Genomic DNA, 24308 nt, shown 5'->3' with positions numbered 1-24308 from the left:
ATTTGCCCTCTATTAAAAAATAGTATCGTCTTAAAGCTTGTTGTAAGGAGTGTGTTTCATACCAGACCAGCCCAAACTCCGATGATTTCCGATGTCTTCTGTTCAAGTCCCGATCGCCAAGTAAAAATGTTTACATGTAAAGAATGTAATTTGTGCAAGGGCCTCCCGAGTCCCGATGATATCCGATCGGCCCTCTCGACGAAGTCCAGTGTGGACATTTAATAAAAAAAAAATGCTTTACATGCAAAAAATGTATTTCGTGCATTAATAAATCTAACAATGTAAAACATACAGTATTCTTGACTTCCGGCCATGGATGCTATTTTTGAACTAAGAGTCGGACAGAGGTATTCGGGTGGTCAAAATTGTAATAGGTGGTGAAATCTCTGATATACATCGGATATTTACCCACGATTTGACAAAGTATCGTATAGCTATCAGAGTTAAAGTCCTAAGTCGCCGATATTTATCGGATAAATATCCGTGATTTCGTAGACCCCGCATGCCAACACCACACAGTGCAAGTAAATCTAGGATCGTCTGGTATCGATATTAGCCTAGGAGTTCCGGCGCAATTGATATTTATCGGGTAAATATAATATCGGCGACACCCGGCGTGCCGAGACACAGTAGGCAAAAAGTCATTCCAATATCTTGCAATATCAATATTACAAGGTATAGTCCCGAAATTGCCTATATTTATTGGTTGTAATCGAAGATTTGCAGACCCGGGATGTCAAGATAAGAGACGCTTTGTGTAGTTTCGTCTTCGGATTTTAGAGTCCCCAAATCGCCAATATAAATATTTATCTGGTTAAAACCGGCGATAGTAGGCTGACTCAGTATGTCAAGATACGAACCGCATTGTGTAGTATCGTCTTGTATCGGTATCAGAATCCCGAAATCCCTTATAAACAATCATCCTGAAATAATTAGAACATAACGTTGTATCTTTACAGATTTTTAAACTCGCCCGACTTTCTTTAGCCACTGTCTTCGAAAAGCTGTTCTGTGGGAAGACGGTAAAAGCTGACTCTGTTTGTTCTTCCCTGAGTGATTTTTGCACTCAACTGAACAACAGTTAACTATTTTTATGCTACTGAGCATTAAAGAGTCGTAACGTGCAGAACTGCACTCCTGCAGTCATAGACTCCAATGCTTTGGTAGGCTGTCACACACGTTCGTGTATCGCCGATGACGTCACGCACGCCTCCTCCCATGAGCCCTTTCGCGCCCATGGGATTCAGAGCTCATTTCCATAAATGTCGTCTACTTCAATGTCTCTTTTCGTCGCTCCGTAGTCGTCGGCGCGTGCATTATGTTGCAAATTTGAGCTGCATTTTATTCAAGGGTGATTTGGAAGAGATAAACGGTCAATGTCGCTGGACTTAGGTTTCCCTTTAAGTTTGAAAGAGCTGGAAATATGGAGTACAGCTATCAATCAAATGGCCTTGCCTTGTGCCATTGCTTCCTTGCCTATTTTCATCACACAACACGATTCAATAATAGAAATACTTTTCATCACTCAATTTGCCTAGGAATATCTTCTATATTTAGAGTCCCTGTTCTCTGTGTATCACCTAACTGCATACAGGTGTTTTTTCAACTCTTTCAATCCCCATCCTGAGCACTGGCTTCAGCAAATGCTATTTCTTCTATCCCCTTGAACCATATTTTATGAGGTGACAAAGGGACTTTGTCACATTTACATTTTCAATGCCATTGTTAGATTCTTGAAATGTACAGCAGGCTAAAATACGACACAGTCTTCTTCCTTATATTATTTCATGCTTGAAACTTCAACCTATTCATGCTCAGTCTCTGCAATGCACCTCACTTGTAAAAGGGTGATTTATATGTAAGTGGTTTTAGTCCCAATGGAGTTACTCTCAAATTTCTATCACTGCACACACTGGCAATATTGAAATCCAAACACGTCACATCAGGTGCCTTTGTAGAGTCCTTTCACATGGAAGAGCACAGGGCTAGGAACAACCCTGATATGATGGCTTCCAGACACGCCTGTAACAGCGCCCTCATTTGTCCAATATTACTGATTCTAAGCGATGCGATACATGTGTGACTTTCAAAGTCCTGGTCGGCACAGTGTACAGCAGGAAACTTTTGGAACACTTCATATCTGATGACTCAGAGCTCGATTCCCACTTCACTTTTTCAGAGGTGCATTTCTGACAATCTTCAGAAAGGTATTTTCAACAATACTTTGCCACAACAGTCCTTGCAAAGCTGTGAATATTTTCCACAGTATCATGAAGATCCTCCTTTCTTTTGTTTTTTCCAGAATCTTCTCACCTCATCATGACCAGATGGACTTACTATAAGAACTCTCCTGCTCGGATTCTCCCATACAAGAACTCCTAAATCCTGCAAAATGAAAATATGAAAATTGAATTGAATTTTTTATTCCCAGTAATATAATGAAAGTGAATACAAAATCCAGTACAGTATAATTCTTCCATCAAAGGGAAGAGCGTTAAAAATAGTTGTCTAGCAACTAATCTAGTCCAACCTCCATAACTACACGTTATTAAATAGAACATATCACTGGGCATACTGTATTCAATCTTTCAAATCACCTCAACTTGTACAAGCACATGTACGCATAGCAAAGATGCCATCTGTGTGATTGACTTTCAGTTTTCAGAAAATATTTGTAGGTGTAAAATGTAAAGCAATGATAGAACTGACCAAAATATTTCACTGTACATGTTTATGTTATCTAACAATTGGGAGATGTGCCAATCTCTCTCAATGGAGAACATATACCAATGCAATCAAAGTGTGGCTAAAAATTCCAAACTGTACATCCATACTTCATGAAATTTAAACTGCAAGTGGTACGCACTTGAAAGTAGAGACTTAAACCTTTGCTCAAACTTTCCTCAATTCAACTTTTAACCATTTTCTTACCAAATCAAGTACAACAATCAGGGTTCACGGTAAAAGTTTCATACTAGAGCAGCAAATACTCGTCATTTACTGATATCTGAAATTCAAAATAGCCTCCATACTCTTTGGAGAAAAAATTTTTTTTTGATTTTTGGAAAACTAAGATAGTGAAAGTTTTTTTTACTCAAAGAGCTTTAGAATTAGCACTCACAAGTGCTACGTCAGAAGAGCATTGTAAAAGTTTGAGTTTGAATGCCTAGGGGCATTCCACCTTAATAGTTGCACCAGCAGCTAACTGACTAAGCATGCGCAGGTTCAATATACTATTTAAGTAACCTGAAATGTCCCTGACTAAATCCATAGATGCCTCAGTGTTTTTTGAGTGCTTGTAAAAAAACAACTACGAAACATACAAAGTTATGTAGTATTTTTGAACACACCATTAATAAAACATATCAGTGTCATTAACCAGAAAGCATTATTGTTCCTCTAGTCATTGATACAAGATATCATTACTTTCACGCCTTAAAAATAGAGGACGAATAACAACTGTCCCACATGTGAACAAAGACACACTTCAAGAATGCTGAGATTGAATTTGAAGATGATCGGCATACACATTGGGAAGAGCGCCCTCTGTGTCAATAACTGGATGTAAAAATTGTCAGTTTTTAGACTAACACTTTCAGTTTGCAATTAGAAGTTGGGCGGCACAGTTGTTATGGCAACGATAATGATGGCACAATATGTAACTTATTAAAAGCAATGGGTTGTTATCATGGTAGAAATTGCTTATTTATGTCCAACTTTCTGACAGATACAACAGAAAAGCTATACCTGCCTAGGTCTGACAAAGCTTGTGTGAGCTGTTTTCATCAGAGGGTAAACTGGGTGTTTGGATTCACTGTTTATGCAATGGATAGTGGTCCTAATGATTTACAGAGCAATTAGCAATTAATTCTATTTTATTCTCTCTTATTATAAATCATGAATCAATACCATTATTGACCATGATGTGAGTGTCAACTGTGCATCTTCAGACAGAAATAAATTTTCTAATTACAACCTCTGGCACGACACCAAGAGCTGAGCTCAGTATGATATTAGTGAAGTCTACTTACCCTTGCATAATCCCGCAACAGTTCAAAATCAGCCTGAGATAAGAACTGGCTGTACAGCACACCTGCAAAGAGAAATATCAGTGTCAGTAAATGATATTACAGTCTTACAAATTAGCTGTATTTTCTTGCACCTATCAACTCAAATATGGCCGCCTTGAATCTTCTTGCATGTATCAACTCAAATATGACCACCACATACTGTACATGCACAAGTGTTTAAACTTAAATGGTTAAATCCATAATCAGAGATTGAACATAGCGATATTTTAAAATACAATATGGCTTAACAACAGGAATTCAAAACATCTCTTTGAAGATTGGATGTTTTCTATGGGAAATGCCAAATGTAAACAATATGTGTATTCTGGTAACCCAACTGGCCCCAGAAAAACCCACTGACCCTAGACATCTTTTTTGCATTGTCAAAGAATTTCGAGTAACTTCTTCAAATTTGACAGCATTTTAAAGGTCTCAGTAAAATTAAATAGAAATAAAAAATACCGCAATTATACGGTGTCGTTCAAATTTGATCAGAATAGGTATATACCAAAGATCAACAAGAAGTGTTATTTCTATCTGTTCAGTGCAGGAAAATTATACGTTGATGTTATGACAATTTCTGCACAGTACAACCAGAAAAACAACAAGAAATATTTAAACCAGAAAATTAAGAATGACAAAAGTGAATAAGGTCTGAAATTTTAGGTACTGAAGGTCAACTTTAGCAACATGCATAGCAGAGAATCTTTCTACCATGGATGTACAAAAATAGACATCCATGGTTTCAGCAGATCTGTTATGTCACAGTTCATAAACAATGACAGGAAATGACCAATTAGCTGTTTCAGTTACTGCTACCACTCCCAAACATAATAGGTACCCTGCATACAAATAGGTTAAAGGTCAAAATCCTCTTATTCAGATGTGTGGGCTGATTCAGTTCACTGCCACCACTCCTGCACACTTGCAGTATTTCCCTTTTTCTTACCTCATTTGCACATTTTTGACACTGATGTGTTCATTTGAACAAATTCACATCTCAACCCCTACATCTACCTGTACACCAAATACTGAGACGGTAGCTTTGGCGGTATGGGAGCCTTTGTGTGTGACGGACATACATCCGCACATACATACCCACAAATATACAGACATACAGACGCCACTCAGACTCATCATATAAGCTCTTTTTGGTATTTATATATAAAACCAAATATGAGCTAAAAAAATTACAAGAAACACTCATACTTCTTTATTATCCAAAGTAAAATGCAAAATGATAAAGCAAATGGTCATTTAAACAATTCGCCATGAAAATTACAGAAATATTTTAGTGGTTACCAGTTAAGTTGCCGTACAGTCTGGGATAAAGTTATTATTCAACAAACTTATGGGTACTTTTTTTTAAACTTGCTAAAAATACAATCCTAAATTCACTGCTTCAACATAATAAGTCTAAAACGTCTATAATAAATCATAAAATGTCTTAGCTTTTCAAACCAAAAATTGTATTTCTCCCCATAGAGTTAACACACATATGGCAGCTATTTTGAATTTCAAATATCTGTAAATTTAGGGTAATTTGTTTTCCTTGTAACGCACTCTATGCATTGACTGCTGATTTTATTCTTGATTTGGTGACAGAATGGTTAAGAGTTTCACTGCGGAAAGTTTCATCAAAAGTCTTTCACTTGAAGGGAGGACTCACCATCAGAAAAGGTCATTCTATCTCTTTCTAATTCCCATAATCTGATCTGATCACTCAGGGTTGGTGGTATAATGGGTGTCTAGAAAAAAGACAGAAATACAAAACAGAGTCTGAGTACTAGTACTCAGGTAGACAGTGTCCAAAAAATGATATTTTATGAATGTAGTAACATAAAACATACTGAAACTTTATGCACAGCATTATTTGGTTGGGAAAAGTAAAAAAAAAACTGATATGAGCATAATTCTCATTTGAGATCATAAATCTTCATTAAAGTTTCAGGTATATAAATACATGTATGCTTGAATTGAAACACAATCTTGTAGGAAAAATGAATTTTTTTTTAAAGTGATGATTATTCTCCTGTCATACCTTGACGTTGATCAAGGCATGCATTTTATAAAGAGAGTTTTCCTAAGGAAAATGTTGAACATCAAAAAGACCTGAACAGGAATTCAGTTTTGACCCAGAACACAGGAATGAATAGCTTACAAAACAATTGGTTCTTACATTTTGCAACATTTCAGGATGTGCATGTGTTCTGAGGTAATGGAGGATTTGCTCTGCCGTGATTCCATTGGACGCTGCCTGTGTTACACTCTCCCTTGTAAGCGCACCGACTGTCAGATTTGGAAACCTGGCAAAGAAACATTTGAATGATGAAAGTATTTTGAAATTTGAACTAGTTGGCAATCAATTTCTTAACGTTGTCCACTTGAGAATTCAGCTGTTCACTGAAGCAGTAGCAATTGACACAGGTAATTTGTACATGTATTTACGAAACTACGAAGTTCAGATAAACAACAACCTGAACATCATATATCATTCAAGATAAGACAACCTGCTGATGCGCAGCTGCTCCGAAGGTTATATATGATTGGTTGATTGTCATATTCACAGCAATTTAGGGAGTCTATTTGTACAATCCAATGATAATGGTAAGATTCAGACAACAAATTGCATAACTGCTTCTGAGATGCTACACATTAGCCAAAGACAACCTTTGTCATTGAATATTCACTGGCATTCCTTGAAAGTATGTGCCACCGTAAAATTGCAATCTTTTCTTTACCACATAGAACTTGCAAAATTTGCATTTTCATTGTTAATATAGCAGTTTACAGTTCATTCTGATCATCTACTAGTACTCCGAAAATTATCACAGCTTGCAATACAAACAGCCTGAAAATTGCAAAATTTGTTTGAAATTGCAACAATTACCAAGGATTTCCAGCTTGTCTGAGACTGAAAGCCATCATTAAAACACAACCTCACCTTGGGCCATACATGCATCGTATATTGACTGTACACACTAACAACTGTATATCAGAATGACGGTATCAGAGTAAGCCAACAATCAATTTGAAAACGTTCCATTGCATGTAAATGCAATAAATATGCAGTGTATACATGTATGAGCCCTGCTGTGAAGGTTGTTTCCATGGCAGCTGCATGTCTTGACCAAACTGGATATCACTGCTTAATGTTAAAATTTCAAGCAAACTTTCAGCAATATCAAGTCAACTTTAAAATGTCTTAGCGCTTTCTAAACTGCAAGTTGTGATTGTTTCCGTAGTGATATGGAGTGTGTTGTTAGCCTCTGAGGGGTATGTTGGTCATTCTTACCTGTAAAGCAGCTCAGAAAACAAGCCTAATATCTCAATCTGCAGGTCTGAATCTGTGTATGCATAGACTCTGTAGTTGGTTTCAACCATTATGAATCCTGGTCGATTCACATCCGTGGAAATGTCAGATAAACCTTGAAAAAGTGATGTGTTGATTGGGATTATGCGTAAGACTATTGAACACAAAAATTTATGATTACGATGTCTGCTGTACTGAATTTGTCAGGAGAAAGCTTACCTCCTCAGCTATGGCTTTGTTTGACTGATTCATCAAGTGCATTTATCATAAACAGAATTTTAATTAAAGAATGCGAAAATTTCAAATAACGTTTGCTTTACGGAATTTAGAAAATCAACTTTGTGTAAAATATTGATAATGTTTTTCAGTAAGGCCTGGGAATTGCTCTTTAGGTTGACCAAACTGCCTGAAAAACAGGTGATTTAGCCTGACATAACTGTTGGTGACAACATTTTCCAAGACGATCAAAATTGTACTGACTATTTCCAGTCACATGTAATATTGGAAAGTGTACACTAGAGCATTGTGAGACTTCATGATTATTGAGAAATCTCATGTACATACATCCTAAAATCTAAGTAATAAGATTAACTAATTTCCCAAGTGGCTTGGACTCTAAGGATGACCTTGGTAGAAGTACTGACACCTACCTGATGCAATATTTATGGCAATTCTTGTCGGATAATACCTCTTTGATTTTCTCTGTCAAAATAAAATTTAGAATTCTGTCACTTGGGAATGTACAGGGACTAATCACAGGTGTATACTTAATTTTATGATAACAACATGATGATACAATTTTGACTAAAACTGCTCCCACAAGGCATTATTTCTAAGTGCTTATTGAGAACATACATGTACATATTAATTATTGAGGCAATTTCAACAACCAACTCTCTGTTGCACGCAAAGGCCTAAACATCTAGATACTAACCTGGGATAATTCATGCAAGAGGAAATATTTTTATGTTAACAACGACTGATGCAATGTCTGTGATATTTTATTCACAATCAAACTCTACTGTGATCTAAAAACTGGTAGTTTCTTCTTTATAGTCTACTGAATGTGCTTGTCTAATTATGTGTAAGTCTACGAGATTTCATAGAATCAAACACATTCCTGTGAAAGTGTATTTTAAACCATACACTTTCACAACAATCCAAATAACATGAACCAAACTTTATGCTGTTCAGTGCTGTACATACATGGGCGTCTGGATTGGATCAACCATGAATCCATAATCGTAGTAAATCATCACTTGAAATAGAAACTTTAAAACTTTTGCCAAAGATTTCCTAAATGAAACTTTAAAATATTTCTCATTCATATTTGAGAATAAAAATTGGGGGTCTACATCAAATGCTTCTCAGAAAAGATTTATAAATAGTCTAAAATTTACCATGAGGCATTTTACGTAAAATTCTTTGTTTGCCGTCCGCGTGCTGGTAGATTTTCAGAGAAAATTAAGAAAACAAACACAATGTTAACACTATTACGAATAAACATAATATTTTTCCAAAGGAAACCAAATAAAAATTGAGCTTATTTTAATACACTTGAGTTTTTTGTCAGTGTTTTTTTTTCCCTCTGGCTTGCTGGTAGGTTGTTCAAAAATCCAAGGAAGGCAAACAAAGAATTTTCTTTAAATGGCCTTATTGGAAATTCAAACATGGTTGCTGTGCCCCACACATGTATGTCATGGTTACTCTACCCACCATGTTAACTTCATGGCAAATTTATATTTTTGATTTTCACACAAACAATACAGTGAGAACTTCATCCTTTCCATAGGATTCAAGATGAGTCCATCCATGCTGCAGACCAGTATTTGAAAGACTGCCCCAAGGTACATTCTAAAAGACAGAGATGAAGGATTTATCCTACCTTTCTCTGGTAGACCAATCCAAGTTCTCTGAGCACCTGAAGAAACTGTAGCTGGGATTCATTCATGTTTTCTGTGGAGTAATCCTTAACAAGAAACACAGATATTTGTTGAAAAGCCAGTTTGTGTTATTTATTACTGATAGATTGGTCTAATCAATCCCCATAATCAGATATGATCAGAAAAGACAGTTATGAAGAAAATGTCAACAGCATACTCATTCTTTTCATGAAACAAAACATATGCATGATGTAAATCATATTAATAAAGTATTATATATTATTGTCAAAGCAAAGGATGATCTGCCCAATGTAAGGAAGGCAAATGATCTAGAATGTCTTTACTAAATGCCTCTCTTATAGTTTTCACTACAAATACTTTGATTTATTTGCAAATGACAATTGTATGATTTATTTCCATGTTAAATGAAAATCACTTCACAAATAGAATAACTTTCATCGTCAAATGACGCATTGATATTCAAATCATAGATATGCAGATTATCTCTTTTTCATGCACCGTGTAATTTGAACATTTTTAATTTTCACAGTTGTCAAGGTGAAAGTAGTTCCTGTTTATTATCAGTCAAACGATGACTACACGGCCCTCAACATCATTTTCGAGTTACCATTGAATCTTATGGAGGGTGCAATATTTGATATACAAGGCATGTAATAAGAGACATGATGGATGGTTTCTGAAGTAATCTGTAGTAGATGTTATGGGTAGATTAAAATGATTTTGCTGGTTATAAGTTGTAAGTCTTACCTTGCCTAACGTTGAAAAACTCAGTTGAAACAGAAAGTTTAAGGCTTCAACCAAATCAAGGCCTCTTGTCTGGAAAAAAATATAGTGACTTCAAACAAAGATAAGCCATAACATTATCATTGTTACAGTTTGTACAAACTTGCCGCATATGAAGTATTCTGTTATGTCACAATATACTGTATGTCTTCATTTCTATGTGAAAGGATTAAAGGTAGGGGAATCAATCCCAGGGATCAAGTTTGTTCTAGTCTGTAAGAGGATTATGAAGGTGTCATAGCCTTTTGTTTTCCATTGAAATTGTTATCTAGTAAGTAAATTTCCGGGCAAGACAATTTGACGTCTTAACCATGCCTTTAAAGGTAATATGAACCTCCAAAGTGAAAGACTTAAACTTTTGCTCAAACTTTCCTCAGCGAAACTTTCAACCATTCTCTTACCAAAGCAAGAGTAAAAATCAGGGGTCACCGCACAAACTTGGTACTAGAGAGACAAATAACTTGTGATTTCTCGATATTTGAAATTCAAAGCGGCCGCCATCCCTGTGTTAATTCTACGGGAAAAAATAAAATTTTCGATTTTCGAAAAACTAAGACGGTGAAAACTTTTCTTTCGCCAAGAGCTTCAAAATGAGCCCCCACAAGTGGTAGGTCAGAAGAAAATTGATAAAATTTGAGAGTCTGAATTTCTGTCACCAAGGCGCGTTCTACCTTAAGTGGTTGTACCAAGAGTTAAACCCAGGTCTACAGTGTCACTGCTTAGCACAGCCAACATAGACAAGACCAATGGGCCACCTAGCCAGATTGAAAATATTGGCAAGTATTTTGCTCTTCCCTCATGTCATAGATTACTTTGTTGTCAATGAAAGAACAAACCTTCACAGGTGTTTTTATGTATTTTACAGTATTTTGCAAATCTATCTACAGCTGAAATTCACAGCATGGGCCAGAATTCAATTGTCATTTATAACAATCTATGGATTGTAGACACTACATTCTGTTGGCAGGCTTTAACAAAAAGCAAAGAAACTGTTCATGAACAAAAAGAATAAAATTATTATCAAAACTTACACATTCTGACATAGTATATAAGCTGTTCTGTACAAGTGATTGTACACCAGTGATTCATAAATGAGTTTAACAGCGGAGCTAAAAATATCAGGATGGGTGATACAAAATAGATGATTGGTATTTTGCATAATTGTGAACTAATGAGATGCAAACATCTTTCTTCCAACCACAAACAACATTTACCGTACACTCAAGTAATTTCAACATCAGAATTTGTGGCTGTCTATAATCTGGTGAGAAACCACTGCTGCTCAAGAAGGGTGTTCAGTCTTTGCAGAACTAGCATATCTATACAACATGTAACAAAAGAGGATTCAAGCTTACCTCAGCCGTTTCTAGATACTGAAGCATAAAAAACCACACCTGGGATGGTGTGTCCATCAAAAGAAATTGAAAACCTGCCTGGGAAATGACTGGATTACCGCTGTCCTCAGATCTAGAGACATTTCAAAAAGGATGGAAACAATTAACAAATAATAATTATTCATTTAACCATCTACTGTTTGTATGAACATTAATGTCAACTTTGGTATCAACATTTATATGATATCATAACTATATAAAGTACATGAAAGCATACAGAGGGCAGTACATAACACTACCATTCAAGTGCATCCTTTGTGTAACATTTGTCAATCTTATTCTTACACATTTAGCATTCGCAACTTCAGTATCCAATCACCTGAGTAGTGGCCCTTTTCATGTAATGTCAACAATTTTTCTTCCGATTTATTGCTTCCAGTAGAAGAACGGCTTCCAGTAGAAGAACGAATCCATTTTAAAATTCTTTGTTTGGTTTTTAAAATTGTCCATCAAGATGAATTCGTTCCAAATTACTTATCAGAACTAGTAACAATTGATAACCCAGTACATAATACCAGGAGTGTCGGAGTAAGATTGAATCCCTTTTCTGTCAAAGATCACGGGAAACAACTTTCTAGAACATATGGTGACAGAGCTTTAGCGTGTATGCCCCTAAACTGTGGAATAGTTTGCCGCCACAACTTAGGATGATAAAGAAATTCGCTCTTTTTAAGAAGTCTCTTAAAACCATTATTTTTCGTCAATGCTACTGTTGACTTGGATATAATTTTTACCTGCATGTTTTATAGTTTATTTATTTTTTATCATTTTTAGTGAAATTTTTTAAAATACTTTCTTTGCTGTTTTTAGGTAGGATCCTTCAGTCTAGATTTTAGCTTGCTTGATTCTATCGATTGTTTTTAATTACACTCTTTTCTCTGTGAGTTATTTTGTATTTTCTGCGTTTATTTTAGTTCTTCCAGTAATTTTCTGTAATGTACATGTACAGACCACTGAGACAAGGTGTGTAGTGGTCTTTAAACAATACATTGTTATTATTAATATTATTCCGATTTATTGCGCAAGAATAGAATGCTACCTTCACAGCACTTCTGATAGCCTATGTAACTACATCTAGATAGCATAATTCATTTGTGGCAATACTCAAATGGGTGCCTTACTGTGTACAGAAACAACCCCAGAATGCATTGCACTTGGTGCTCTCCATATAGTTTTTCCAGCGCCTGCAAACTTCTCTTGTTTACAATTCCTTTCCACCATTTTTGCCATAACTCTAACATGAATGTTGACTGACGAGAGCACTTCTGTTTTGTGAGTGTGAGGAACTAGAGAGTGATAATTTTTGACTGGCATGGCAATGGACAAAAATTCATGTGCAAACCCACACTTGCTATATTCTATATAGAAATGTTGATTATAAACACATATCAGTATCGTGCTCATTCCATTTCCTTGTAAATAAGTCCAATTCACTATTGAGAACATTGTGTCTGGACCAAGCGACATTTGCGAGTGGTTTAAATTTGTCTGTCCACTCATAGACATAATGAATGAATATATTTTGCAATTCTACTCACACTTTCATCAAACCTGAGTTGGTCAAAACCAATGCAACTTCACTGCTGACTTTATCAACTCCCTTGGAACCAACTAGAAAATGTAAGACACACTGAAATGAAAGGAATAAAGAGAAAGAAACAGGATGTGTTCAAATTGTGAATGTAACTGACTGAAATTTTGATAATGTGAGAGCTTATACTTATACTTACTTTATTGCCAATTTAAATTGTTTACAAAACATGTAATAAATCCAATTATGCATTTATAAATAACACTGGCAATATTTGAAGCTAGAAGTAATAGCTTACAGCTAATCGAATCTGGCCCCATCTCTACAATATTACATTGCATTATTTAATATAAGGGATTAAATGAGACAGTTACTGGTAAAGATACAACATGTTATCACATGCACAAGCCAAGTTTGTCGTCTCCGAACAAAAAATACGGGATTTATTCTCTGGTCGTTCTACGTCACGACAACCCGCGTCTATGTCATCAATTTTGGTGCGTCGGACCTTTTTTTTGGTCGATCTTCGGTGTGCTCGTAAATATGTAAACAAACAACATGGCGGCCGATGTCTCCCACGATCAAAAGTCATGTAATGAAATCGATATTTTCACAGACTACAACATTACTAATCCGAACAATGTAAACACAAGAGTACCGCCTGTATATTCCGAAGGAATTATGTGAATAATTTGCGGAAACAACGAACTCGAAGCTGGTCGCGTATACCGTGGGTTCCGTACGCATTGCAAACAGGGTCAGGCACGACGTTTACAGTGTTCGCGCCGTCGAGATTCAGTCGATATTTGTTCCCGAAAAATAGCGTATCTTCGTCTGTGATAAATTTCTAGGACTATGCTATCTTTAAAATAGAGTATAACTTTGCGGAAGGTAGCCTACGTGTAGACCGACAGCTGTCATTTGCTCCACACACGAACGAACGTGAGCGATAACGCAGACAACGGACGACTGCAGACTGGAAATGATTGACAACTTGTGCACGGCGTACTGATATTTATTCCTAAAGTAGTTCAAAAGGTTAAACACGGAATCGTCATGGAAAACTTATTTTATTTTGCAAAAAATAACGAATTCTTGGCTTATGCATGTGATAAGTATATTATTCCCTAATATTTTTCTTCGTTCAGCGAAGGAAAATACGAGTGACGTAATGACCGTGTCACCACGAGTCGGAGACGAGTGGTGACACGGTCATTACGTCACGAGTATTTTCCTTCGCTGAACGAAGAAAAATATTAGGGAATAATATCTAATTAATACAAGAAATTAATAGACAGATATCTACGTGACATTGTACATATTCAAAAGATGCTCTGTTAGGAAAATGTGTAAATGCATTTCTTGAAGTACTTGCTGTTACACGTGGTAAATTATTCCAGAGTTTGGCGCCTGCGTACGAAATTGCAAACTCTTGAGGTTGAGTGTGCCTCATAATCAGATATTTGGACTCTCAAACTTTTTCAATTCTTTTCTGATCTACCACTTGTGGGGGTTCATTTTGAAGCTCTTGGAGAAAATAAAACTTTCACTGTCTTAGTTTGTTGAACATCATAGTTTCTTTTTCTTCATAGAGTAAACACAAGGATGGCGGCCATTTTGAATTTCAAATACTAGTAAATCTTGGGTAATTTGTTTCTCTAGTACCAAAATTTGCATGGTGACGCCAGATTTTTATTCAATTTGCACTAGGAACTGTGATTGAGTTTCATTTCTGCCACAATTACAGATGATACATGGCTGATGTGAAGCTGAAGAAAATAAAACGGAAAAGTTGACTTAAATTACTGCCCAGAATGAGACCATAAAAAGTCACATCAAAGTGTATTCTTTTCTTGTAAATTCACTTATAGTAAAGTTCCACTGGCTGTAACATTCAACGGAAATACAACAAAATACATGTATTTGCACTATCTAGATTCTCACCTCCCATCGCTCCAAGGCATACGTATCCAAGAACTGCACATCTCTGGCATATTTGTCTGGACCAAGGTGACCAGCACTGGCCCATGCCTCACCCCTACAAACAAAAATTTGGTAAATTAATAATAATAATAATATTTATTTCTTAAAAATTACACTGCCTCTCATTGCTGTTTACATTGTAATAAAAATTACAGATAAAATTACAGATAAGTATTATAACACTGCCTAAACAGATGGATTTCAAGATGACAATTAGCATAATTTGGAAATGAATTTAACTTAACCACTGACACCCTTTGCCCCTTTGACTTCCAACTTTCTCCCCGTTGACCTGTACCGGTACACAGATCTAGCTAACTTATGGAATTGGAGCTGTCAATTAAGACTGAAGCTTCGTATTGGCACAAGATCTGTTGGTTTGTCACCCACAAAGACAGTTGAGTTTTCATACCTGCATTTATGTATGTTTGTTTGTTTTGAGCTTGGATTTAAAATATTTTTGTAAATTGTCTGCTTGAATGAAAATGCAGACTGTTGTAAATGATGGCTGTTGCATTCTGTGGTAATATGATGAGTTATAAGGGACCGTCTCAGATTGTTGCACGAGTTCAAGAAATGCAATTTCTTTTTTTATATTAAAACCCCCTCCCCTAAACAAAAGTTCAAAAGTGCAAAACGTTGAAGTCTGTCTGAGAGTACAATGTTGCATTTTGATACATCTTCTGAAGAATATGTATCCCCTGACCACATTACATCATCAAGTAATCAATCAAATTTCAGTACTACCCATAGCATGACACGAATGAGTTGGAAACAGTTACAGCAAAATTTGTCATAAGAAGTTTGCAGTTTTTGTTTATTTTTACACACAATGTAAAGAGAGCTTGTAATCACATAATAAAAGTGCGAAAGTGAAGTTCACATATTGAATGGAGGTAAAACCCACTCGCCCCGTTAAAGAACAAATTTCGCTTTCTGAACTTATGCAACAATCTGAGACTGTCCCTAAGGCTCATGACAATCATAGCAATAAGTTAATTTCTGTAAAAACAACACTGGGGTGGTTTTTCTTCATCATTAACCCAAAATTTCCATGGACTTGCCCATATAAAAAATTAATCATTATTTCAATCTGACACCTGTCCACAGGATTTATGTAACAGAGATTTTTTTAAATGCGGAAATTTAGCTCAATGTTATTGTGGTGGCCTATTGGAAATTAATTACAGGTCTTGTGCCAGTAGTTAAACATACTTAAATTATTTGTGCTTGGCCTGTCGAGACGGTAAAATGCAGTATTGAGCCAAAACCTGGTTTCACTACCTTTTATTATCTCATACAGAGTCACAAGAATGTAAAATGCTTTTGCTCAATTTCCAAGTGTTAGTAACCATGTAAACATACTGTATGTCATTTGATATATACATTAGTGATTTTTGCTGCCATGGCTGGATTAGAGCCCCTGAATGTCAGCTTCTAGGAAACCCTGAAAATCATTGAAATTTCCACAGATTTGGCAAAATTTGGGCTATGAGAATGGCAGACAATATTTACACATAGCTTCATAAGGCAATGTGATGCATTATAGTTTAAAAACTGAAAATTAATAGCTTAATCATGATGGCAAATAGGAATGATTTTCCTAGGGGAAAACAAGGCAATGAAATATGCCATTAATACTGAAGTGTGTTGAATCGTTCCCAGAAACTAACACAGAAACTCACAGCTACAGCGCCAAGCTCTACTGAACTTACCCTCCTAGAAGTGCTATTTTCAGGTTGACTCTGTATGTGGGATTTAGAAGCCAGCCAGGTAAGCCACCAGGAATGGGATGGTCATGCCAAACTCTCAAATCACTCAAAACGCGTGTTGACTGTATGTGTTCCCTGTTGATAAAATGAAACAATGTAACTAGGGTGAACTTCATTGCTCAAACATCAGTAAAGGGACAAAGTTGCTCTTTTTTTGACCATTTTCATGACTTTTGTTTGATATGAAAAGTAGTTTGTGTAGTTTGACATCTTGAAAAATGCTGAAATACTGGTCATCTGTGCACAACCTTAACTCTGCTTGCGGCCAGACAAGATTGAACATTCAGTAAAACATGTATGTTCTAAAAACCCCAGTTATGTGCACAACTGTCATCATGTATGGTTGATCATACATGTACACTGTTACAAAAGTTTGGACCTTATTCAAGCTTTTGCAATGAAATATTAATTGGCGGCGCCTTTCACATAGAAAAGGATGACAGCTTTTCCTTACATTGTGGTGATGTTTATTTTTTATAGGGAGGCAAGTCAGAAAAGGAAAATCCATTTTGTCAAGAAGACACCAACAATATCTTTTTGTATTTAGCAGTTATGTACCATCCCTATTTTGTACCATGAGTGACTTTATGCAAGTATTCCATGTTTTCTTCATATAACGAAATGACGTAAAAAGAGGGAATTTGTATTCAGATAGACATACTGGATAGTTTATTCTAGATATTTTGTTTATATATTCACTATTCACTGGCCTAGATTTATGGTATACCGGTATTGCACATGAGAGATACTTCTACCAATTTACAGTTCTGGGTGAGTGACAGCATGTGTTTCTGCCCAACAGACTTCTGATTCCTTTTTTGCATTGTTGCATTCTTACGAGCTGTCTTTACATTTTTTCAGATTCACTCTCTTTGGGGGATTTAGAATCCGGCCAGATTCTGCAAATTCTGCAGGTTCATCTTACATGACTATTTCAAACTATATGGACATCTTCCATTGCAATTGAAACCACTACTGTTAAAAGTGAAAAAGGCAGTCTCAAAACCATTGTGTGGTTATCACATTTTACGCAAGAAGGCAAAATTACAAACTGCTGAATATGGAGAACTGCTTGCAAAGTTTCTTTGGCACTGACTGATACATCACTCTCACTCATAATGTCACTGTTTGATTGCTTTATAGACTTACTGTTGGTGTCCTGTGATAACCCAGGATGCTACAACTGCCTGCGGCAATGGCTGGTCAACAAACAGTATCCTCATAACATACTGTTTGGCGATGGAAGGCAATTCCCTGTTGTTGAAAGTAAGACAACTGGCTTACATTTGATGAAATAAAAATATCAAAGCTGTCTGACCAGCGGTTATGAAGAAGAAGATTTTTTAACCAAAACGCCTTTTTTGGCACATATTTGCATATTTTTGGCAATGACAACTTCATTTCAACAAAATCTCATCTACAGCCCATCATCCATGTACACACCAAATATCAAGATGAAATGTGCAGCGGTTTTGGAGTTTTTGATGTTGACGGACAGACATACAGACATACAGACATACAGACATACAGACACACAGACATACAGACATACATACATACAGACATTTCCCTAGCCTATAAGAATAGCTTCCATTGCCATATATACATATGGCTATGGGAGCTAAAAACAGCACATGTTAAAGCATAATGCTAAAAAGTAGAATTTACTTGTAGCTTTTCTTTGACATATTTATGCAGCAGGAAAGTCTGCCTTCCCCCTCAACACAATAAAATCATGAAAGTGAATGGCTGCATTACTGTGGCAATGTTAAACAGAGAGCTCGGAAAGACCATAATGGCTTTCACTGATTTTGAAAAGGAAGTTGCTCAACCACTTTTTCTATTTCCATGGATCTTTATTACACAGTATTGCGTTCAATAGAGATGTATGGAGATTGAGACATTGGTCATGTTGCTGTCTCCTTCTTTTAAACAAATCACACATCTCATCTACTTTCAAGATGCAGTCTTTTTAGTTTCCTAATCGGCAATTTCTTTTTATGTTTCACTGGCTTTGAGACTGAGTCAGTTCAACCAGTGAGGTATTAAGTGTATGGTTGAACCATGGAGCTAGAAACGGTTCTAGCTCCATGATTCAACCATGTCATGACTTGACTGGTAAAAGCAGCAGACAAGAGTGTAAATTGGTGTTACGTAAGTCACATCAGGAGGGGGTCCAGACACTTCGCACCAAAACCAGTTCGCCCCACACAACTTCGCTCCAAAACCATTTCGTACTAAAAGTCCCAAGTACTACTTCGTCCAACGCCACTTCTCCCCAAGTACCACCTCGTACTAAAACCACTTCGCAACAGTATAATACCATCATTACTACTAACTCGTCCTATCACAACGATACCACGATGTATCATAACGTTGTTTTTACCTGCAAATTGGAAGCATTAATGTGTCAGGACATTTTGTCTACCACGAACCATTTATTCTTGCATGAAACCATAAACGGTATATTAGAAAAAAGAAAAAACGAAAACTATCACATGCTACAATTCAGGTGCCCTGCACGGAATTGCACGATGTCATTTTCTCGCAATGTGTACACTTTCAAGATTTCATACCTGGGATGATAGAAAGGTGATAAAAACTTTGCGGGCAGTGGTCGGGTTATAACTTTACCGGTTGACAATAAATTTGGGGCGAATTTATGTTGTTTAGGGGCGAAATGGTTTTGGGCGATGTGACTTTTTTGGGCGAAGAGGTTTTGGTACGAGGTTGTTTTGGTGCGAAGTGGTTTGGTGCGAAATGGTATGGGATGAGATGGTATTGTGCGAAGTGGTTTTGATGCGAAGTGTCTGGGAACCCATTAGGAGTTCTTACGGATACCATACTGGTACACACCAATCTGATTAAATCAGATGTAGAGTACGGCGATGTCTTTACTTATGTGGTATTCTCTTGCTGTCGCCTCTCATTATCTCGTAAGTAAAGACGTCGCTGTAGTATACATCCGATTTTAATATGATTGCATAAACACTAGCCAGGAAGCAAACATAGCTACAGTTAGAAGCCCAAAGAAAAGCTTTCACTTAGCTCGTACTCAAAACTGCGTCAGCCAATCTTCGTTCTAACCGAATATAAATATAGGATCAGCATTTCTATGACACAGTAGGTATGTTAGATCGGCTGTATACAATGAGATACCGGTAGTGTTCGTTTTGTCTCTAAACGTCTGGCCTTCGCCACACTCGAGTAAAAAAACCTCCAAGGCCAAAACACTACGTTTAGATAATTGGCTACGGTGGTGCTGAGTGTAGCCGTTCGTCCTGTGTTTGCTGCGGATCCGTAGCCCTACCACTCCTTTGCTTGTTGTGTTGGGGGAGTGCATCTCCCCCAACACAACAACTTGCAAGCAAAGGGAGTGGTAGGGCTACGGATCCGCAGCAAGTCCTGTGTATGGTGAATATCGTCAGTATTTGGCTGTTGTCTACGCCGCCTGCAGACGGTCTAAAGTAGCATTGGGTGTTCAGTGTACTGAAGAGTTGCGTATACCACATTGGCAACTTCAAGCGCAGTTGGTCTCGGAGTACGGATTCGCTATTTTGCGGGTTGCGGGCTGCGGGTTGCGGGCATAAAAAAATGCGTGATTTTCGGTATCATTTTCGCTAGTAGTTAGAATAAATGCCAAAATAGTATCTAGATGTATTTGTTTATGGAATAAAACCCGTGAACTTCTTGAATAATGCCGTTATTTCAGCTTACATCTGGTAAAGCGCCACCAACGTCAGAACATCCATTTCCCATCCAACATTCGCCGTTGCACAGCGCACTGCCGATCGAAGCTTTCGAAATGATATGACTGAACACGGATGAGTAACAATATGAGCACAATACAGATTTCACAACAACTCGCTATATTAACTTTTTATGTTATGATTAGGATGGATAGTTTAAAAGTAAGTTTCGGATCGTTGACAGCACAGATGAACTGGAGGATGAACTTCAGTTCGTTGAAACTGGACACGCCTAATAATTTGTTACTTTTTCATAGAATGCCATGCCCTTCTCACACTTCAGATTAGTTCAACCGCCGATAAAAGCACAATATTCAAAATCGTTTTCAATGCCGTTTAAAATTATTCTATTGTGGTGAACACGATAAGGGTCCTAGGAAACTTTTCATAGTCACGCTAGATCAAATGCATGGAGCGACTATCATACTGCGGGTGCAAGTCATACCACGTTCATGATATTAAGAGATACACAATTATTGAGAGCTACAGAACACAAACTCATTCAAAAATATTCCTATTAGATCGATTCCTGAAAATAAGTCAACGCACCGGTGTGTTTTTCCCGCTGAAATTCTCGCGCAAAATGTTAGCGGAATGTCGTTCTCTGCGGTCGCGACCGCGGTTGAACCGAAACGGCAAAGTAAACTAAGTCCTTTGTTGTACGTCTTTTTCTTTTTAAAGATTTCATGAAAAATACAAGGCATTTAAATACACATCACTTCTACGCTTTTTGAAGTCAAATCTTTCTATTCCTTACCTATCAGTTGCATTTAAGTAGGCATTGTTTAATTTTCTGTATGTGTTGCCCTGGAACCGAATTGTGAATGGATGCATTACAAAGAATTTACTTCCTATGGCCTGATACAAGAAATGTAACAATTTTCATTCCGCGATAAGTGGCGACATTTCCGAGGCGCGAATTTTTTTTGTCAGTCTGGTATTATTTCTCACTGAATCCATGGCAAGAAAGAAAGTGATTCAGATCCGAAATTATTTGTAATGGCCAGGCAGCTCGGAATAAATAAAGTGGTCCTCGGAATCGCCGCTTTTAATTTAGCAGATTTTGATTTTTTTTTCAGAAACTTGACGTATTTTCACCCACTTGGTTTGGTCTGTTATAGCATATTAGTCCAAAAATCAAGTTTACAGCATTTATGTTTTTCAACAGCTTCAAATGTACAGTATTATGTTAACATACATCATATGGAATATGTTGTGTTTCATTAATTTTAACTTTATACTTTATTGGCTCAACAACACACTCAAGGAGTGCGGTAAGGCAAAAATTACAAAACTCAGCAAACACTGGATGAAGCTGCTGCTGGGGAGGAACTAACGTACAAGAAATAAATTTGGCGCAAGAGGTAGTTTGTTTCGTGAGTAAAGATATACATGAACTTTTCTCTATCATTCAAATCAAGAAAGCCAGGATTATACAAACTAGTGGATGAAAATAGACTATCTCGATAAGCTCTGTATTTTGGACATTCTATTACAAAGTGAAATTCATCCTCAACTAAAGACTTACAATGCTTGCAGAATCTTTCATTTGCAGGAACTTTTGGAATTGACCTTCTACCCAGTTCTATTTGTAGGTTGTGATCCGAAATTCTTAGTTTTGTCAGCCACCTCCTATAGGTAAAAGATCTTATATCTAGCAAGTAACTTTCAAATTCAAATTTTGTCTTAAATAGTCTGTAAGATCGGAGCTTATTCCTCTGCATTCCACACTTCCTTGTATCATTATGAATATTTCTAAACCATGTTTGATCATAAGTTTCACATAAACTATCATATACATTATTAACTGCGGAATTGATATTGCAAACACAAGACCATATATCACTCCCACTGTAAGAGTTCAAAATGCTTTGTATATAATTAGACCAATCTGAATTCAACCTGGATGTATAAGCAGATCTCAGTAAGATGTCATCTGATAAAACTAATCTATGCCAGTATTTGAGCATGTGCTTTATCACCATAAAGTGAATTGGATATCTACCCAGCTCTCCAACAACACCATTAGACGGTGCATGTTTAGAGACTCCCAGGATAAATCTATAATAAGATATACTAACATCATTGAGAAAGTTACATTTGTCATTAATTTCATGTCCCCATATTTCACAGCCATATGTCATAATAGGAACAATTAAACTATCAAAGAGTGATAATGCAACTTTTACAGAAAGTGAACCATTCTGAAGGCCCTTACGAAGGCTGAAAAGAGCTTTCATTGCCTTCAATTAAGATTATGAAAATTACCTTTGAATTTACCATTTGGGGTAATGACAAAACCAAGGTAACAGTACTCTTTCACTAAGTCAAGAGTCACTCCATTGTAAGTGAGTGTAACTCCTTTTACAAGATGATTACTTTTGTTAAACACAATAACTTTCGTCTTCTTTATATTAATAGACAATTTCCATTCACGACAAAAACTATGAAGTTTATCTAAGCAGCTTTGTAAGCCTGTTTCAGATTCTGAAATCAATAAAAGATCATCAGCATACATTAGACAATTGATAAGGAGTTTACCAAGTTTGATAGGACAGTCCTGACTGGAACCATATGTACTGGGAAGATCATTATAAAAATATTAAACAAAGTTGGACTTAAGTTACACCCTTGCTTAACTCCTAAATTGGAGTCAAATTCTTCAGTAAAGCAGTTGTTACTTTTCACACAATACTTAATGTTGTGTACATGGACTTAATTAAGCTATAAAAATTACCATTAATGCCATATTTCTGTAATTTCCAAAGTAAACCTGTACGCCAAACCCTGTCAAATGCTTTCTGAAAATCTACAAAACAACAATAAAGGTACCTACGACTGGGACTACAGCTTGACTGAGAAAATTTCGCATAGACATGTTGATCGATAGCAGAACGCAAAACAAGAAGATTATCTGCAGTTCTCCTCTTTGCTCTGAAACCAGACTGAAATGGTGAAAGAATACCATTGCTATTAAGAAAGTTTATAAGCCTATTATTCAACACAGAGGTAAACAGTTTTGCAAGGCAACTATTTATAGAAATCCCTCTGTAATTTGACGGATCACATGTATCACCTGATTTGAACACAGGGACCATCTTGACCTGATGGTGAAATATGGACTTGGCAGGAAAGGGATGACTGTACGATAGACCTGATCATGATTATTGATAATAGACACCTTCTAAAGGTTTATTTCGTATGTACACAATGCCATATTACAATATTAGAAATCTAGCCATAATTCTAAAAGCCCGCAGCCCGCAACCCGCAGCCCGCAACCCGCAGCCGCACTTTAGCAGATACCTCCGGAGTAGGGAGCCTTAGTATAGTCAACAGCCGAGCACTATTTTAACAACTTCATTAAAACTAAAACAATAACACGACCTACGAATCGCCATCACGATGCGAAAGGCACACGCGTTAGCAAAGCCTGCAATGCAACAGAATAAAAGACAGAGGACCAGAAACCGACGAAAAAAGCTAGCAACGCGAATATATGTGAAGTGCAGAGTGGCATGTTTTGAATAACCATGTCTGTGATTGCACGCACGTGCGTAAGATGGCATTGTACACAAGACGTGTCAACGTTTTGTACGAAGGACCTGGTCACTTCGAGGCATAAACCGCTCACCTGAATACAGCTAAACATGTTGCAGGGTGATTGTACAATCTATCAAGTATGTTTGGCGACAAAGTTCGCAGATATCCGTGTAAATCCTTGCAATCAAGTTTCCTTCCTCCACTTCCAATAGGCGTCGCCATATTGAATTTTTAGATCTTTATATACAGTTCCCCTAGCCTACTCT

General features: G+C 36.8%; 1 protein-coding gene across 1 annotated transcript; it reads right to left on the bottom strand.

Moving 5' to 3' along the window:
* Positions 1-1361: 1361 nt before the first annotated feature.
* LOC139152758 (general transcription factor IIH subunit 4-like) lies at positions 1362-24308 on the bottom strand. The gene is made up of 14 exons (XM_070726084.1): positions 24134-24308; positions 17900-18004; positions 16694-16825; positions 14940-15033; positions 13003-13094; positions 11426-11537; positions 10035-10103; positions 9269-9352; positions 8034-8085; positions 7366-7498; positions 6250-6376; positions 5740-5818; positions 4032-4093; positions 1362-2385 (listed from the first exon to the last, which is right to left on the bottom strand). Exons 1-14 carry the CDS (start codon positions 24262-24264, stop codon positions 2269-2271), a joined length of 1389 nt encoding a protein of 462 aa, XP_070582185.1. The 5' UTR covers positions 24265-24308; the 3' UTR covers positions 1362-2268.

This window comes from Ptychodera flava, chromosome 16, assembly GCF_041260155.1.
Source record: "Ptychodera flava strain L36383 chromosome 16, AS_Pfla_20210202, whole genome shotgun sequence".
Classification (NCBI taxonomy): Eukaryota; Metazoa; Hemichordata; class Enteropneusta; family Ptychoderidae; genus Ptychodera; species Ptychodera flava.
Note: the sequence above shows the minus strand (reverse complement) of the source record. Positions and strands in the feature narration are given on the sequence as shown.